Source organism: Sapajus apella, unplaced genomic scaffold (genome assembly GCF_009761245.1).
Source record: "Sapajus apella isolate SASKATOON/1434 unplaced genomic scaffold, GSC_monkey_1.0 scaffold91, whole genome shotgun sequence".
NCBI lineage: Eukaryota > Metazoa > Chordata > Mammalia > Primates > Cebidae > Sapajus > Sapajus apella.
In genome coordinates, this window is record NW_022437031.1 from 3633553 (window position 1) to 3654470 (window position 20918).

Consider the following 20918-nt stretch of genomic DNA (forward strand, 5'->3'; position numbering starts at 1 on the left):
GGAATGAATATGTTAAGAATGACAGAGGAAGTCAGATGAAATGGAGGAGTAGGCAGCTTCAAGCTCTTATGCACCCACAGAAACTTAGAAAAACAAGCAGGAACTGTCATAATCAATGTTGTCAGAACTCCGGAAAACATTCAAAGGCTTACATGAACCAAGTAAATGTTAAATCAAGAAAACGTCCACTTGAAAATAATAGGAAAGTTTTCTGCTATTTTTACTTGTACTTGCTATATCCCTCACCCCAGAGCAGTGGCAGTCCTAAAGTAGTGGGAGTTTTAAGGTAGCATCAACCTGTGTTCCTAGTGTGAGACCTCAGTACCTGATTCCAGAGTGAGCTAAGCAAACCTTACTGACAAATTACTGTGTATGTCTGTCCTAACCTCTTTGAGGGCTATTTGAAGGACCCATAAAAGGTATTTATGTATGTTCCACTCAATTCAGAATGCAGATTGGAAAAGTGATAGCCACTGTTTCAAAATGCTCCAAGGCAAACTAACAAAACACAATGCCTAGGGCAAAGATTATGGATTAAGACATAAAACAGACTGTCTGAATCTGGGAGCAAAAGCTGGGGGAGGTTACCTGAGAAATAAGGACATTAAAAAGCATCCACATGGAGGAATTTAGAAAGGTATATGCATACACAGGACAAGACACATGCTCAGAAAATACTAGTGGAGACCTAAAGCTTACATGTCAGGCTGATCTTTAAGCTAAGTACACATCTGGCTAACTGCTGAAGGAGTGCCCCAACACAGAGCCAATCTAAAAGAAATGGGAGAAGTGTGTGGCTGTTTTTTCTTTTGGGTGATGTTGTATTTTAACTTTTAGCATTCAATTAAATTGCTGTCCAAACACTAGCAGAACATGAGCTAAATTAACATAGGTTTCAATTACTATACATGACAAGAAATAGAGTATTTACAAAAATAGTTTGGAAAAACATCTGAACAAATGGACTGCTAGCCTAGGCAGCATGGCAAAACCTTGTCTCTACCAAAAATTGGTTGGGCATGGTGGCATGCACCTGTGGTCCCAGCTACTCAGGAGGCTGAGGTGAGAGGATCATTAGAGCCCAGGAAGTGGAGGTTGCAGTCAGCAATGACCATGCTACTACACTCCAGTCTGGGTGACAGAGCAAAACTCAGTCTCAATTAAATGACAACAATAACAACAACAACAAATGGATTACTATAGCCTTCAACCACACGAAACTAGAAAACAAAGAAAACCAAAACCAAAAATAAAACAGGTAAATGTGAGGAAGAGGGGAATCTGACTTCCAGAGTTACTTCATTACAATACAAAACTGCCCAGTTTTTAACAACAACAACAACAAAAATCACAAAGTGTAAAAAGAAACAAGCAACTGTGGCCCATTCAAAGGAACAAGGAAAAGAAAGAACAGAGAGACTATTCTTGAGGAAGTCTGGACATTGCACTTACTAGAGAAAGACTAAAAGAGCTGTCTTAAATTTCCTCAAAGACAAACATGAACAAAGAACTAAAATCAGGAAATAAATGTATAAACAAAGTGAGAATATTAGTAATGAAAAATGCTAAACAGGAACCAAATATAAATACTGGAGCTAAAAAGTAAGATAAATGAAATGAAAATTTCACTAGGAAATTTGAGTAGGTAAAAGAATGAGCAAACTTGAAGGCAGGACAATTTAAATGATCAAGTCTGAGGAGAAGAAAGTAAACAGAACAGAAGCAAACTGCGGGACATCATGCAGGTGACCAATATATGCATTATGGGATTCCCAGAAGAAAAGTAGAGAGATGAGGGAAGAGAATGAATATTTGAAGAAATAATGGCTTAAAACTTCCCAAATTTGATAAAATACATCAATTTACCCATCCAAGATGCTCAAGAAACTCCAAGCAGGCTAAACTTAAAGAGACTCACGCTGAGATACACTATAAACAAAATGTTTATAGCTGAAAACAAAAAGAAAATATTGAAAATCAAGAGTAAAATTATTTGTCAAGTAAAGGTACTTTCAATAAGATAAAAGGAAACTTCTCATCGCAAAGTGCAGAGAATGAAAGTCAGTGAGATGACGTATTTAAGTGCCTAAACAAATAAACTGTTAACCAACAACTCTATATACAGCAAAAAATTCTTCAAAAATAAAGGAATAATTAAACCATCCCTAGATAAACAATAGCTGATTGGTATCACTAGACTTGACTACATGAAGGGAGTCTTTCAGGCTGAAATGAATGGACAATGGTCAGTAACCCAAAGCAATATAAAGAGTAAATATGTCTGGTAAAGGTGAATGCATGGAAAAATATGATTCCACTTATATGCAATATCTAGAATAGGAAAATCTGTAGAGCTAGAAAGTAGAGTAGAGGTTATCAGGCACTTTGGGGAGGGGGAAATTGGGAGTTACTGCTTAATGCGTACAGAGACTGTATTTGGGGTAAGAAAAAGTCTTAGAAATAAAGGGGTGATGGTTGCATAACATTGTGAATGTGATTAATGCTACTGAATTCTACACTTAACAATGGTTAACACAGCAAATTTGAGGTTGTATATTTTACCACAATCTTAAAAATAATAATGCAATGTACCAAAAATCATGAATTATAAACTTAAATGGGTGAATTGCCTGGTATGGAAACTGTATATTAATAAGGCTGCTAAAAAAACACAGAGCTCCAATAAGTCTGGGTTTCTGAATGGCTGAGAAGAACCTTCCTACTCCCCAACATGGATAGGAGTTACATTCAGGAATAAACACTTAATCTGTTATGTCACCAAACTTTAGCATTTGTTACAGCAGTTAGTATTACCTGAACTAACATTTAAGTTATACTTTCCCAGGAGTTGGAAAAAGTGAGCATCAGGCAGACTCTAAATACTCCTGCCATTCTGTCCCTGTGTTTGCCCACTCAGACTTTACCCAATGCCTTACAGCCTCACTCACAATGATCCCATATACCAATGGGATCTGACATGGGCACTAGCCCTTTTACTCATAATGCAATTTTCTTGAAAAGGCAAAGGGCTTCTTGGAGTCTCTGCTACCTTATGTGCAGCATTGGAATAGTGATAGCTGCCATATCTGTTTTAAACGGTGAGCTGAGGGTCAAACTAACAGGAAACACAATGTAGTGATGAAAATTCCTGATCCAAGGCAGCAAAGACCTAGCTTTAACTCCCACTTCCACCACTGACCAGCCCTGTGACCTTGGGCATGTCATTGGGACTGAATTTTCTTGTCAGAAATAATGCTATCCAAATTATAGGTTTGTTAAGTTTACATGAGCTGACCAAATGAACAAAGGGAATATCTCAAAGCAATGGAGAATAGCTGGCTTTTTAAATAGGTCATGTTGTATAACAGAAAGATAATGTGAAAAATGATCAAATTTGATGCATTCCTCACACTATATACCAGAATAAATTCCAAATAGATCAGAAATTTATATATAAAAATTAAAACCCAAAAGTACCAAAACAAAAGATAAATAAATTACTCTTTAATCTGGGAATAGAGAAATCTTATTTAACTGCAACTCAAAGTCCAGAAGCAATACAGGAAAGATAGATAGTTCTAATTACAAAAAAATTCAAAGTTTGAGGATAAAAGATTCATAAGCAAAATTAGAAGACAAATAACAAACTAGTAAAAAAATGTATACCACATCACAGACTAAAGACTTATATTGTAACATACAGAACTGGTATAAATTAACAACAACAACAACTTTATGAGAAACTAAATATATATTCACAGAAAAAGAAACATAAACAGCTCTTATACCAGATAAAAGATGTCTTTTAACTAGACACAGACACACACACACACACACATAACATACACAGATAGATATATATATATATAGATATAGATATATATATATTGCTCTGTGTAGGGGTTGTGTGTAGTGCTTGTCACTATGCCTAGAATATAGTAATCCTTCAATTAACAGATAAACATTTGATGTTGTTCTTCTGGAAAGCAGGCGTTTGTACCATCTAGAGCACTGGAATCGGAAGACCCGTGCCTGACTCCTCACTTACTCGCTTGCTGGAGAAAGGAATGACAAAAGCAAACCAGCATTTATTCAAAGTTAACTGATAAGTCGACTGATTGATTGGCTGATTGGTTAGCACTCCCTTTTATTTTATTGATTAACTCAGAAAACAGTTTTGAAGCAACTACAATGTGTGAGGTGGTATTCTGAATATTGTGACTAAATAATTGAATCAATCAGACAAAAATCCACATATTAATGACATTATAAACTTGTTTATTCTTCATAAAACCTTATAAGAGTGCATTATAATCCATGTTTCACAAATAAGCAAAATTGAGTCACAAATTTTTGGCCTGAGAAGCCTCTTCCCATGGGCACCCACAACTAGAGACGATAGGCTGCAGGGGGCACCTGAGATTCCACCATAAGGACCCAGCTTAAATATCTCTTTATCCTGTGGGTCTGAGATTCTTTTCCCCCACAAAGGAACAGGTCGCTATACTGGCAAGTGGTATCTTACTAATAACAAGTGGTCCAGTCTGGGGAATGTTTTTTGACTCCACAACTCAGACACTTCTTTATGCCGACTTAGATGGATCAAGTGACCTGGCCCAGGAAAACTCCTTCTATACCTAAGGCAGCACAATATAAACCCCACAGACCAAAAATCACACCACAAACGTCCTGGAAATTAAATAGTCTTTAGAACTGCAGCTCATAAAAGTAGACCAGAAACTGTATGCTAAACCTAAACAGATGACTGAGTGCTAAAGTAAAAGATTTAAATAGGACTCTGAGTCTCCTGACATAATTGACAAAATGTCCAGAATACAATGAAAAACCACCTATGATAATAAGCGTAAGGAAAATCACAACATGAATGAGAAAAGTCAATTAACTGATACCAACCCTTAGATAAAGCAGATGCTGGAATGATTGAACAAGGATTCTAAAGCACCCATAATAAAAATGTTTTAAAAAGCAATTGAAAATTCTCTTAAAAATAGAAAATCTCATCAAAGAAACAGAAGTTTTGTTTTAAATAAGCAGATGGTAATTATTAAAAATAAAATGACAGAAATTAAAAAGAAAACCTCAGTGGATGGGCTTAGTAGCAGAGAAGAGACAGATGACAGAATCAGTAAACTTGAGGCTAGAACAATAGAATTTATGCAACATGAATAGGAAGAAAACAGACAAAATACAATGAACAAAGCCTCAAGAACCTATGAGACTACAACAAATTATAGAACAATCATATCATCAGAATCTTATGAAAAGAACATTTTAAAAAACGTATATCTAAAAATATTTTCAAATAAATTGGGAGAAACCTTCACAAATTTGGCAAAAAGACCTACAAGTTAAAGAGGATGAACAGACCCCAAATAGAATAAATCCAAAGAAATGCACACCAATACACATCATAAAACTTCGGAAAACTAAAGACAATAAAACAGTATTGAAAATAGCCAAGAAGAAATGACATTAACTATAGAAAAACATCCATTCAAATGACACCACAGTGGATTTTTATCAGAAGCCACGGAGGCCAGAAGGAAGTATCACATTTTTCAAATACTGAAATGAACTGTCAACTGCAGATTTATATCTAGTGAAAATATCCTCGGAAATAAAGGGAAATAAAAATATTCTCAGGCAAAGAAAAACTAACAGAATAAGTTACTAGTAGGCCTACCCTTAAATAATGGCTAAGGGGAGTTCATAAAACAGAAATGAAATGATTTAAAACATGGAGGTGATAAAAGAACTCTTGGAGCATCAGGAAGGAAGGAAGAACTCTGGAAGAGAAAAAATATGGGTATATAAAATGTACTATCTTTCTCTTCATATATTTTATAAATCATAGTCAATGACTAAAACAAATTTAACAAAATTATATCTGATATTTGTGACAATGATATTTAATACTGGGGAAAGTAAAGGAATCTAAAGGGAATAGACATTTCAGTACTTCACTTGAAATGGCAAAATGTTGATACCAGTTGACACTGAAAAAGTAATATGTATATTGAAATACCAGAAACACCTGTAAGAAAGTGATACAAAGAGATACACTCAAAAACCCTACAAATAAATCATGATGGAGTCTTAAATAAAATGTTCATGTAATCCACAGGAATGTAAGAAAAGGCAAATAGAGGGACAAAAAACAGAGAAAACAAAAAGAGAATAAAATGTCAGGCTTAATCTTAAAATACCAATAATTATTGTAAATATAAATGATCTATAGAAGCCAATCAAAAGACAGAGATTGGCATAGTAAAATAAAACCAAAGACTATCCAATTGTACTCAATAAAAATTTCTTAAATAAATGAATCATTTTTTAATAAATTAAGAAGGAGCAAATTATCATTAAAAAATGTATTAAGAATTTTCCTTCACAATTAGGAGCCAAAGGAAGTTCTTTCAAATGATTAAAGTGCAAAAATTCTTTTGCTACTAATCAGTTTTAATCGGAAAACATTGATCTTCTTAATTTTACCATGGTTGCACAATGCTGATCCAAAATTTTGATGCTGATGGTGCCATAAGAATAATTATTTGTTCCAGATAAAATACTAACTTATACAACATAAAAGGGTATTTACCTTAAACCTATAATCAAGAATGGTTTATACTGGGAATGCAAGATATTTAAATTTTAATAATTTATTAATATATGTCATCAAATTAATACATCAAAGGGAAAATATATTTAAAAAATCAATAGATGATAATAAAATGAAACAAAATTTAAAACCATTTCTGGTTTTTAAGTACAAATACACTTACATGTTAATATATTTTATATAAACTCTTTTTAAAATACTTTGTTATCTACTATATGTCTATCTATTTAAGTTCCTTAGGTGAGTAGACAAAAACAGTAAATAAATAGAAAGAGAAACAATAAGAAACAGATCACAAAATTGAAAATGCAAATGGACAAATAAACACAATAAAGTTGGTACATTTCCCCTATCAAATAGAAAAAAAGTAAAACCAAAATTCTCATAAAGTCCTCATAAATTAGTAATTAATACTATAAAGGAAGGCATAAAATTAATAGATGATGAAAATATGTATTATTCATGTGCGGTTAGGCTTCTGCGACATGGGAATTCTATGCACTGTTGAAAATAAATGTAATTGTAATGGAAATTAGTGAAAACAAAATTCAGAAGTGTTATCTGCTGATATATTTCAAGCGTCTTAAAATTGTATGCATTATTTAGCTTTGGAATTACACATCAAGAAAAATGTCCCATGGAAATGGTGTCATTTTTCTGCAATTAGTTATTTACAGTGATGCTTATAAATCATGAATAAAATTTAAAAGTAAATAAAAGTAACTTTAGCCAGATGCTTCTAGATGCTTATTCAAACATCAATGCCCCTCTTCTTCCTATGAAAACACTGATTTCATTCTAGGTAGCATGATGACCAGCCTCAAGAATGGATTCTTGATTGGTCTTAATCATACAATCCCATTCTCATTTGCCAGATACTTATTTCCCAGTCTCTCTTCCAGATAGGAATAGCTACATCACCCAGTTATAGACCATAAGATATAAGGAAAAATCTGTTGGACAGCTTCTAGGAAAAGACTTCTTCTCTATAAAAGGCAAGCTATTTTGACCCTGCAACTGATTCCTGACTTTGACTATTGTGTGAAGATGTGATGCTTCGAGTTTGGCAATCGTGAGGCCACAAGCATGAGAACAAAACAGTAAGGTGTCCAAAATGAAGGATTATAAGAGCCTGAGTTCTTGATAACATTGCTGATCTGCCTAACAAATAAAAAGGCTGCCTGTCTCCAGACTTCATTACATAAATAAATATGGTTCATGTCACAGTTAAATTTTATGTTACTTTCAACTTAATACATCCTAATTGATTCTGAGGTGAAATAATCTGCCCAGAGCAAAGATGGGACTCATGCCTACGTGTATCTGGATCTAAAGCTTCTGTATATAGTATATATGTATGTATACTATACAAAATGGATATACTATATAAAATGTATATTAAAGCACATATGGATCTAAAGCTTCTGTGTATAGTATACACATATACTATACACATTGAGCTCTATGAGAAATGTTCATTTTTCTCTAAGTGCACTAGGAACTCTTTGGAGGGTTTTGGGTGGGAAAGTTACATGAGTCTGTGGCTAGAAAACAATATAGCAGTTATCTAGCCCGCTTTCTTCCTACCTTTGTATTTTAAAAAATGAAGAGAATGAGGCCCAGGGATATCAAGGGATACAAGTACGAATTCTAATTTTTTGTTTTTTTTGAGATGGTATCTCCCTCTGTCACCCAGGCTGGAGTACAGTGGCTCACTGCAGCCTCCATCTCCTGGGTTCAATCCATTCTCCTCCCTCAGCCTCCCTAGCAGCTGAGACGACAGGTGCTACACATATATAGTATACACATATACTATACACAGAAGCTTTAGATCCATATGTGCTTTAATATCCATTTAATACAAGCTTTATATATATGTGTGCCTTAATATCCATTTTAATGTCCAGCTTGACCTAACCTCTGGTAATCTTTCCTTGGTTCTGGGATCCTTTATTAACCATGTGGGTACCCCACTATGGGACATAATACCATGAGTAAAGACTTAGAATTAGTGGGCCGGGAGCAGTGGCTCAGACCTGTAACCCCAGCACTTTGGGAGGCTGAGGCAGGCGGGAGTTCTGCCTTAGTTCCCAAACTCCTCACAAGGTCAGGAGTTCGAGATCACCCTGGCCAATATGGTGAAACCCAGTCTCTATTAAATATACAAAAATTAGCTGGGTGTAGTGGCATGCACCTGTCGTCTCAGCTGCTAGGGAGGCTGAGGGAGGAGAATGGATTGAACCCAGGAGATGGAGGCTGCAGTGAGCCACTGTACTCCAGCCTGGGTGACAGAGGGAGATACCATCTCAAAAAAAACAAAAAATTAGAATTCGTACTTGTATCCCTTGATATCCCTGGGCCTCATTCTCTTCATTTTTTAAAATACAAAGGTAGGAAGAAAGCGGGCTAGATAACTGCTATATTGTTTTCTAGCCACAGACTCATGTAACTTTCCCACCCAAAACCCTCCAAAGAGTTCCTAGTGCACTTAGAGAAAAATGAACATTTCTCATAGAGCTCAAGCCCCTATCTGCTCTGGTCCATACCTCTCTCTCTGACCTCTTTGTGTACTATTCTCCCTCTCATTCACCATACACCCATTGTTCCCTTTTCCTTCAATATGCCTAGTTCATTTCACCTTGGGACTCTGCACTAGTATCCTCTCCTCAGAGGGTGTCGCCTTAGGGAGATCTTTCCCTGTTTCATAAGCTGAAGTAGCCACCCAGTCACTCTGTATCACATCACCTTAATTTGATTCTTCTCATATCTTTATATCTAGATTCTTTATTTATCTGTGTATGTGTCTCAATTATTTTTTTCACTAATAATAAAAGGTCTATGAGGACAAATATTTTTGTCCATTTTGCCATATCCATGCTATCTACAACCATGCCTGTCACTTTGCAAGTGTTCAATAAGCAATTGCTGAATGAACAAGCAATTGCATAAAATAGGGCATAAGTATGCAGAAAACATCTGCTAGCTGTCTGCTTCTGGACTCTGTAGCCCCAGCTGCAGCCAAAATTTAATATCACCCCCAGGTTCAGGGACCAACAAAGGACCTGAGGAAAGAACAATTAAGCAGATCCAGGCTTGAAAACAAGTAGGTTGCATAAAGTCTCTGCCTTGCTGGTCATTTTGTTCTGACCCTTATCTTTAGTTGGGATTTTAGACCCTCCACGGTTCCCTATCCCTAAATTCTCCATTGCACAGCTTCCTCAGTAGTGCAGATCCTCTAGAACAGAGGCTGGAGTTCAGAGGATCTGTACTACTTGGTTCCTCTCTCTTTCTCATTCCTAAGATCTGATATCTGGCTCTTCAACACCATGTGGTTGGGCTTTGCTTTAGCTAACAGATTTCCCTAATGCTTCACAGTCCTCATGGATCTCTGCACAAGACATCTCTTCTTGAAATACCCTATTATCTCATGGAAACTTCCCCTGATCCTGATCCTGCTAGGCTGACTTCATGCTGATGTTGCATACTCTGTGGATACCAGGTTTTACCTGCTGAACTGGATTAGTCATAAGTAGGGCTGACTAATCTTGGCCTCTTTCAGTTGCCAGGCTGGTTCCTAAGATGTGACAAAAATATGCGTACTGACTAGGAGAACTTACCTTGGATAGCTCCTGTCCAGGACCACACTGCTGGCAGGTGACACACCGTCCCCATTGGTCCAAGTACTCATTTTCTTGGCAATCCATGGTGGGAAGGCTGTGTGTACAGAACACAAGAACTAGGGAGTTAATGGGAAGGGACTGTAAGTAGTGGCTTCCATGTCACTTGGTTTCTGAGTCCTCTTAATCTAGTCTCTGGCTCTGAGACGGTGGGGCTGAGGAGCCAATACAAAAGAGTTAATGCTTATATAGTTCTGACCATATTCCATGAACTCTTTTTTTTTTTTTTTAAGATGGGGTATCACCATATTGGTCAGGCTGGTCTCGAACTCCTGACCTCAGGTGATCCACCCACCTCAGCCTCCCAAAGTGTTGGGATTACAGGAATGAGCCACCGAGCCCAGCATTCCATGAACTCTTGTAAATGCTTTGCATGTAATAACTCATTCAATTCTCAAAACAAACATGTTAAGAATTATTATTAGCTACATTTTACAGATGAAGAAACTGAGGCAAAGAGACCAAGCTATTTGCTCAAATTCACAGTCAGTGGCTATACCAGGAGCTGAATTTGTAGAGAATAATAAGACAAGGAGTTGGCTTCTGCCCAGGGGGTACAGAATAATCACAAGCCCTCATGTGTGAACAGATCATAACAATTTAGAAACTACTTTCACATCTATTATTATTTGATCTATACAACATCCCTGTGAGGTCAGCAGTATAGGGATTATCATCTTTATTTTGTAATTGAGAAAGCTGAAACATGGTTTCTCTTTGCCAACAGTGGTCTCAGTGCCTCCGAGGATCACTAGCTGCCATTGCTTCTGTCCTAGGCAGAATGAGAGGGGAGAATGACCCAGCACATAGAAATATCTTGGTGCACTAAGGTTCACAGAAAGAGAAACATTACTCAGATAAGTTCTTGAAAGACAGATGCATATGGCAGTAGAACTAGCATTGGACAGAGAATTAGGAGATCTGGATTCTAATCCTGGCTAGCCAATAATCCTGTTGCTCAGGACGAAGCGATTTCCTAGAACATGGAATTTTCAGTGCTAAAATTGGAACAGTTTTGGGCAAAGTGGGATAATTGGTCACCCTATCTGGCTCTTACCTGTTCAACCTGCAATCTGTGATGTATTACTTTATTTGTTTTGGCCTCGATTACTTAATATAAGCAAAAGGGATAGCATGTTCTTCACCTACCATGCATAGCTCTTGGAAGGATTAAAGGTGCTAAGGTCCATCAAACCATTCTGAAGAGCTATACAAAATAAGAGAGAGTTAAGTATGCAGAAAGGTTGTCTTCTACAAAGAGGGATTTTAATGAAAGGGCTCAAGTAGTTCATACATGGGGCTTAACCTACTCAAAAAGAAAGGTAGCATGAGGTATTTTTTACTTACTCATGACCTCATACTAGGGTGAATTTCAAGTGATTTCTAAAAGTGCCAAAAGTCCTAAATGTGTACTTTAAGTTAGACGAGACGAGAGTGTACACGTGTACCTTGAGAGGTCACCACTCTTCCACTCAAAGGTCCCCAAAAGAGATAGGTTAAGTCATTCTAGCTGGCATTCTTGCTTAAGTGCACCTTTTTCCATCATCAACTGGGTTATTCTTTCCCATTCCTTCATTCAAAGGAAAGTGGGCTACGAGATCCATGTTTGCAAAAGATAAACATATCTCTTCTGTGCTGATTTGTTCACTGGCCAATGGTATTGGCCTCAGTAGGCATGCTTCCCTCCGTTTGCTATGCACTCTTCTCACTGAGAATAAAAAACATCAGTATTCTCATATCCCTCATGACCAGGAAGTTCAATGCCACGGTAACAGGGCCAGGATACTGATGTGGACAACTTTCTTATCTCCTCTTTTGTCCACAGAACAGAAAAATATTGTCAGGAACCAAGAAGTAGCCCTCCTCTTGAACTAAGTTCCCATGATAGGCATTTAAAACCTCCATGACAGCTGCTGCTGGCTTTTGATGGTCTGAGACACCTCATTTCACTTGGTTTCCAGAGCTACACCCACCTAATAAACATCATGTGGGCTAAACCCTAACATGTCTCTAACCATGGCTTTGAAACCTCTGTCTAGGCAAGGCAGCCTTGTTGCCAAAACCCCATATCAAGACTTAGGGAAGGCACAGAGAGTCTTTCCCTCTTTTTTCTCATCCTGTTTATTCAAAGCATACGAATTAAATTATCTTTCATTAGAAGTTTAACAAATTGACTTTTAAAAAATTATTTTTATTTTTTTCTAATTATACTTTAAGTTCTGGGGTACATGTGCAGAACGTGCAGGTTTGTTACATAGGTATACATGCGCCGTGATAGTTTGCTGCATCCATCAACATGTCATCTACATTAAGTATTTCTCCTAATGCTATCCATCCCCTATAGCCCATCCCCTACTGTCCCTCTGCTAGTCCCCTACCGCTGAACAGGCCCTGGTGTGTGATGTTCCCCTCCCTGTGTCCATGTGTTCTCATTGTTCAACTCCCACTTACGAGTGAGAACATGCAGTGTTTGGTTTTCTGTTCTTGTGTCAGTTTGCTGAGAATGATGGTTTCCAGCTTTATCTATGTCCCTGCAAAGGATATGAACTCATTCTTTTTTGTGGCTACGTAGTATTCCATGGTGTATATGTGCCATATTTTCTTTATACAGTCTATCATTGATGGGCATTTGGGTTGGTTCCAAGTCCTTGCTATTGTGAGCAGTGCCGCAATAAACATATGTGTGCATGTGTCATTATAATAGAAGGATTTATAATTCATTGGGTATATATCCAGTAATGGGATTGCTGGGTCAAATGGTATTTCTATTTCTAGATCTTTGAGGAATCGCCACTCTGTCTTCCACAATGGTTGAACTAATTTACACTCCCACCAACAGTGTAAAAGCATTCCTATTTCTCCACATCCTCTCCAGCATCTGTTGTCTCCTGATTTTTTAATGATCACCATTCTAACTGGCATGAGATGGTATCTCAATGTGGTTTTGATTTCGATTTCTCTAATGAGCAGTGATGATGAGCTTTTCATGTGTTTGCTGGCTGCATAAATGTCTTCTTTTGAGAAGTGTCTGTTCATATCTTTTGTCCACTTTTTGATGGAGTTGTTTTCTTCTTGTAAATTTTTTTAAGTTCTTTGTAGATTCTGGGTATCATTAGGCTTTCGTCAGATGGGTAGATTGCAAATTTTTTTGCCCGTTCTGTTGGCTGCCAGTTCACTCTAATGATAGTTTCTTTTACTGTGCAGAAGCTCTTTAGTTTAATTAGATCCCATTTGTCTATTTTGGCTTTTGTTGCCATTGCTTTCAGTGTTTTTGTCATGAAGTCCTTGCCCATGCTTATGTCCTGAATGGTATTACTTAGGTTTTCTTCTAGGGTTTTTATGGTGTTAGGTCTTATGTTTAAATCTTTAATCCATCTGGAGTTAATTTTTGTATAAGGTGTGAGGAAGGGTTCCAGTTTCAGCTTTCTGCACATGGCTAGCCAGTTTTACCAACACCATTTATTAAATAGGGAATCCTTTCCTCATTGCTTGTTTTTGTCTGGTTTGTCAAAGATCAGATGGTTGTAGATATGCTGTGTTGCCTCCGAGACCTCTGTTCTGTTCCATTGGTCTATATCTCTGTTTTGGTACCAGTACCATGCTGTTTTGATTACCAATGCCTTGTAGTATAGTTTGAAGTCAGGTAGTCTGATGCCTCTAGCTTTCCTTTTTTTTTTGCTTAGGATTGTCTTGGCTATGCAGGCTGTATATTGGTTCCATATGAAGTTTAAGGTTTTTTTGTTTTTTTTTTTTCCAATTCTGTGAGGAATGTCAATGGTAGTTTGATGGGGATAGCATTGAATCTACAAGTCGCTTTGGGCAGTATGGCCATTTTCATGATATTGAGTCTTCCTAACCATGAGCATGGAATGTTTTTCCATCTGTTTGCGTCCTTTCTTATTTCCTTGAGCAGTGGTTTGTAATTCTCCTTGAAAATGTCCTTCACATCCCTTGTTAGTTGTATTCCTAGGTATTTTATCCTTTTTGTAGCAATTGTAAATGTGAGTTCACTCATGATTTGGCTCTCTGTTTGTCTGTTATTGGTGTATAGGAATGCTTATGATTTTTGCACATTGATTTTGTATCCTCAGACTTTGCTGAAGTTGCTTATCAGCTTAAGGAGATTTTGGGCTGAGGTGATGGGGTCTTCTAAGCATACAATCATGTCATCTCCAAATAGAGACAATATCATTTTCCTAATTGAATATCCTTTATTTCTTTTTCTTGCCTGATTGCCTGGCCAGAACTTCCAGTACTATGCTGAGTAAAAGTAGTGAGAGAGGGCATCCTTGTCTTGTGCTAGTTTTCAAAGGGATTGCTTCCTGTTTGACTTTATTAAAGAGTACAAAATCACACTCTGGACTGTTTTGAAGAAGTCAGGGCGTATGTGTAAAACTACCTAATGAGGGTTAAATGTCATTATCCAGGAAAAACGTCAGACCTTATTTAAATTTTTTCCTGTAACCAACAGTTTCCTGTAGCATATTTAACTACCTTTTAAAAGATAAAGTAAAAGAATAATTATGTTTTCAGAAAATTAGAGCTACTCTTAGGTATCCCATACTGCAGCTAGACACTCTTCCCAAGTATCACAAAGAATGTGGCTGAATCCTCTAAACTTTAGGCTAAGTTGGCAATATAGACAGACCTATAAAATTCCAAAGAGTAGAGACCACTGCATGCCCAGTGCCTAGCCCTGAACCTGGCAGGGATTGTGTACCTCAACAGTGCTTACTATTTGTTAGCTTGTCAACATGCTTCATTCCCTGGACTGTGGCTAACTATGCATATGTATCTAGCCACCTAAGTTATTTCTCTTTCAGATAATGACTTTGCAACCGATAGTAGTAACCTCACATCAAGAAAAGAGCAAAGCTCTTAGTTAGGGACATGTAGATTTGGGTTTGAATCTTAATTGTGCATCCTCAAACAAATTGTTTTACCTTTGTCAGCATCAGTTTCTTCATCTGCAAAATGAAGGTTTAAATAATATACTGCACAGTAATTTAGAAAATTAAATGCAATAATATATGTTAAAGGACCAAGTATAGGGCTTGATACATATGAGACACTTGGTAATTAGTAGGTTCCCTTTCTTTTTTCCTCTTCAGAAGAGTGAGGTTTATAGTAAAAGGAGTGCACATTTGTTACTCTTGGGACGTGTGGGGAAGAAAAGGAAAAGGCACCTAAGTTTCTTTATTGACCATTTCAGCTGGAGCATGAAGGCCATGTTTAAGACGGTCCCACTATAGCAGTTTCCTACTCATTAATCGCAACCACTAGTGACCTGAGGCTTAAGGAAAAGATTCTCCATGATACCTTCAGTACCTAAGCCACCTTGGCTAAAAGAAACATTGTTCTAAGTGTTTGCTAGATTTTTTTAATCGAGGCATTCCTGTATAGGATTAACTTGGTCGACAAACATTAGGAAACTTTTCTGAGATAATTGTCTTTGAAATGGAAGTGCAAAGGAAATAAAATCAGATTTGCAAGTAAGTAAGGATGTTATTATGGACTTTATGAAACAGCATATCATTTTCCACAGAACAGTCCCTCTCACCTCCACAACATAAGGTTGTGACTACTCAAGAAAATTTTTTTTCACCCCAACTCTGACATGGGATTGTGTTCTCTATACATTACTGAGGGTTGGGAAGAGGAAGGGAAGTGGCAGATGCCTCTTTTCTCAATCCCATGAAGTATAACATATGGTGGGGTTCTGATTCTGTTAAAGCCCATCAGCAACACAGTTGTACTGTTTGCCAACTATATCCTGAAATACTGCCTCCAAGTTCCGAACTTGCCCAGAGAATATCTGATCTGTGTAACTCAGGAGTAGTTTGGACATCAGATGAGGTAATGTGGAAGTGCTCTAAAAATTCATGTTGGTAACATGCTGGAACTTTTTGTCTGTCTGTTTCTGATTGCAGTACAATATATACATAGCAAGGAGCACAAAGATTAAGTAAACTAATAAATTTTTACATATGTACACGCCCATGTAAACACCACCCAGATAAATATACAGGACATTTCTATTACCCCAGCAGACTCCCTCATGCCCCTTCCCAGTCAATATCACCTCCTCTCCAGGTAATTACAGCACAGGCTTCTATCACTATGATTAGTTTTACCTGTCTTTGAAATTCACATAAATTTGAATCATACAAGATGCACTCTTCTGTTTCTGGCTTCTCTTGCTAAATATAATGCCTGTGATAGTTATCCAATACGTTTTTTGTAGCAACATTTGCTCATTACTATTGTTGTATAGTATCCTATTGTATGGATATACCATAATTTATACTTTTTTTTCTTGGCAAACGTTAGGCTGCTTTTAATTTGAGGACATTATAAATTGAGTTGTTATACTATGGTCGACTGATTTTTTTAAAGAGTGTCAAGAAAATTCAATAAGAAAAAACAATCTTTTCAAAAAGTGGTGTTGGGGAAACTGGATATCCACATGCAAAAAAGTCTAATTGGACCCCTAACTCACATCATATACAAAATTAACTCATGATAGACTAAATCTCTAAGCTTAAGAGTTAAAACTACAAAACTCTTATAAATGCTTTTTTATAAGAAAACATACACATTCTATAATCAATGTTTTTCTCATAAGAAAATATAGGTGTAAATGTTTGTGACACTGGATTAGGCAGTGGTTCTTAGATATAACAACAAAAGCACAAGAACAAAATAGAAAAATAAATCAATGACATGTAAACGAAATTTAAAAATTAAAAATGTTTGTGCTTCAAAAGACATCATCAAGAAAATGAAAAGACCACCCACATAATGGGAGACAAATTTTTCATATCTGATAAGAGACTCGTATCTAGAATATATAGAAAACTCTTTCAACTTAAAAATTAAAAGAAAAGATGACTTAAAAATGAGTACAGAATTTGAATAGGTATCACTCTAAGATTTACAAATGGCCCATAAATGAAAAGATGTTCAGTGTCATTAGCGACAAAGGGAATGCAAATCAAAACCACAATGAAACACCACTTTATATCCACTACAATAAAAAAAAAAGCCAATCAAATGTTGTCAAGGATGTGGAGAAACTGGAACTCTTGTATATTGCTGGCAAGAATACAAAATGATGTAGCCATATTAGAAAATAATTTTGCAGCTCCTCATAATGTTAAACATCATGTTATAACATGACTCAGCAATTTCACTCCTAGGTATAAATACCCAAAATAATTAAAAACATGTGTCCACAAAAAAAAGCCCTGTAAACAAATGTTCCTAACAGCATTATTTATAATAGCCAAAAGTGAGGAAAACCATTCAATTGATGAATGGGGAACAAAATGTAGTCTATCCATACAATGAAAATTATTCAGTCAGAGAAAAGAATGATGTAATTATGCAGTAACATGAATGAACCTTGAAAACATCCTAAATAAAAGAAGCTAGAGACAAAATGACAAATATTGTATGATTCTATTTACATGAAATTCCCAGAATAGGCAATCAATAGAGACAGAAAGTAGCTTTAGCGGTTATCAGGGCTTGGGGAGAAAGGGAAATGGGGAGTGACTGCTTAATAGGTATAAGTTTCTTTCTGGGGTAATGAAAATGCACTGGAATTAGACAGTGGTGATAGTGAATTATACACTTTAAAAGGGTAAGTCCTATAGTATATGAATTATATCTCATTTTAAAAGATAGTTTTTTAGATTTAATACTGTGAATGTACAATTCCAATAGGACATTGCCTAAGTTAGCCCCCCCCAAAATTGTTAAAGCTGCTATGAATATTTTTATATAGTCCTCCAACTATAATTTGATTCATCCAACTTTTCACCCAAACTTATCCAGTATGTGTTGTATATACATTGTTGTCTTTACAAGGGCCAAGAAGTGGCAGTATGACTAGAGTTATCTCCTTATTTTGCCTGTCTGTCATGTGGCTGTTCTTCCCACTCATCCCCCTGTCCTGATTCCTCAAAAAATAACATAGAAGAGTAAGACTGCAAGCAGACAGGGAAGAGGAGAAACAATAAAGCTGAAATTAATAGTAGGCCCCAAATTAGCTCATCGTGCCCTGAATAATTGATGTTGGCCAAGTTTCTGCTGGATGTGAGGTACCCTGGCTGCTGGGGGTACAGCTGCTTCTGGCTGCAGCTTGTGGCTGTTGCTCTTCTTAACTTGCACACATGCCTGTGGGATGAAACATGCTCTCTCTATGTAGTATGGGTAGGCAGGACAGAAGGACAAGTCTAAATTAAGAACTCAGTACTTCAGGATATTTGCATTGCCTGGACAGTGCAGGAGGGGAGGGATTAAAAAGGGTGAAGAAGACAGCAGATGGTCTCCATGCCTTGCCCATTCCTCTCCTGTGAGTCCATCCCTCTGCCCACATGCAGAAGACAAAATCAAAGCAGTTGCTCAACCTTGCCTTGAGAACACTGCTTTCCTTGATAATCAAGCTTCTAAACTGTACAGTGTCATCATTTCCAGATGTCTGGCCTGTAATCCAAATGTTGCTTTACCTTTCGATGTTGGCACTCAGCCTTCCCCTTTTCTGACCTGCTTCTATCCCAGGTTTCTCTTGTCTATAACCTCCTTTCAAACTATCAAACATTATATCTACCTTTTGCCCTACTATTTGTAAAGTTTGCACTTCTTGTTTTTAGCTCAGTATAGTGAATGGTCCTAGGGCCAGCTCTGCCATCAGGAGAATATCCCTTCCCAATGCTGGAATCAAGTTCCCCTTTTGTACCATTAGGGAGTTGGTTTGGCTAATCTCTTAGACCATTGGTTCTCAATCTTGGTTGCACCTTGGGAGTGCCAAAACATACTGACACCTGGGTCCTTTCCCAAAGATTCTGTTGTAATTAGTAAAAAATGTGGCCTGAGCATGTGACATTTTACAGTTCACCAAGTGATTCTCATGTGCAGTCAATGTTGAAAGTCACAGTTTTAAGGGCTCTTTTGGCTCTGACCTTGTCTGTTTCACCCGAATATAAAGGGCATTCAGAAAAAAGGCTTTTCTGTGTCTCTCTCCCATATTCAGAGAGAATCTGTTGAGAGAGAAACCTGGGCCTACCCATATTTTTTCTAGGGAGAATAGGAAATAAAAATAAAGAGGCTAAAACATGTTAGGTCATGTCATTTCCAGCCTCAAAAGCCATTGAAGTCTCCCTCTTTCACTAATAATAAAACATAAGTCCTACATAATTTTGGATATAACTTCAAAACTGAATGGGTATGTAAAAACATAAAATATACACAGTGATGTATGGCATATAATAAAGAGCTCATATTAAAAAATAAAAAATTAAGTTCTTATAATGGCCAATGGAGCCCTTAGATGATATGTCTATCTCAACGTCCCCCATTATTTTGTTCTACTACTCCTTTCCTTATTCTCTTCACTCCAGCCATGCTGGCCTCCTTGTTGGTCTTCAAACCAACCAGAAATGTTTTCATCTTAAGGCCTTCACATCTGCTGTTCCCTCAAGCAGAATTGTTTATTTCCAAGATATCTGCATGGCCACCTCCCTAATCTTCTTCAGTTCTTTGTTCAGTTCATATACAGTCTTCTTAGTAAGGCTTCTCTGATCACTCTCCAATTTTCACCTTCTTTCCATAATTCCTATCCCCATTTCCTGTTTTATTCTTTTCCATAGCACATATGATCTTCTGAAATATCATATGTCTTACTTATGTACTTCTTTATTGTTTATTTCTTCCCCAATTAGAATGTAAATGCCATGAGACCATGGCACCTATTGCGTTTGCTACTTCATCCTCAGTGCTTAGAATAGTGCCTGGCGCACAGTAGGCACTAAATAAATATTTGTTGGGTGAGCAAATGATGAAAATCTACAGAATAATGGAAATAATCTCCTGCCTGAGTAAAAGGTTTCAGAGTGTATAGAGGACTTTATAGCAATTGGCTCAACAGGTCATCATGATATCACTAGGAGGAAGCTAGGGATTGTCATCAAAAATTAATAAATTTGGCCAGACACCGTGGCTCATGCCTATAATCTCAGAACTTTGGAAGGCCAAGGTGGGTGAATCACATGAGGTCAGGAGTTTGAGACCAGCCTGGCCAACATGGTGAAATCTCGACTCTACTAAAAATACAAAAATGAGCTGGGCATGGTTGCACATGCCTGTAATTCCAGCTATTTTGGAAGCTAAGGCACAAGAATCACTTGAACTGGGAGGCTGAGGCTGCCATAAGCCAAGACTGTGCCACTGCACTCCAGTCTGAGCAACAGAGCAAGACTCCATCTCAAATAAATAAATAAATTGATTAAAAAAGAAGATCACATGGTGAAGAAGGAAACGACAGGTCTGAGATCTTGCTTGAGATTTCAGTAAGAAGCAGAGCTTGGGGGTCATCGTGGCAGACACGAGGCCGGCTAGATTGCAGTTCCGACTCGGATGGACAGAGCAGTGTGAGGAGGCTTGCATCGTGAATTTTAGGTCCAGGATGACTGTAAGAACAAACCAGGAATCCCTAGAGGACCCACAGACACTCTGAAGGAAGTAGACTGCACCTGTAGGACCCAGCAAATACTCCAAATACTGTGAGTGCCCCAACTGCGGAAGTGGGAAAGGGATAA

At 37.2% G+C, this 20918-nt stretch overlaps 1 protein-coding gene across 4 annotated transcripts in view; it reads right to left on the reverse strand.

Moving 5' to 3' along the window:
* EDA2R (ectodysplasin A2 receptor) overlaps positions 1-20918 on the reverse strand; it is a 46604-nt gene that overhangs the window by 15747 nt on the left and 9939 nt on the right. For all 4 annotated transcript variants that reach the window (XM_032255822.1, XM_032255819.1, XM_032255820.1 and 1 more), the window contains exon 2: positions 10258-10354. In XM_032255822.1, the coding sequence (XP_032111713.1) occupies positions 10258-10344 (87 nt within the window). In that variant the 5' untranslated portion in view covers positions 10345-10354. The remainder of the gene's footprint in view (positions 1-10257; positions 10355-20918) is intronic.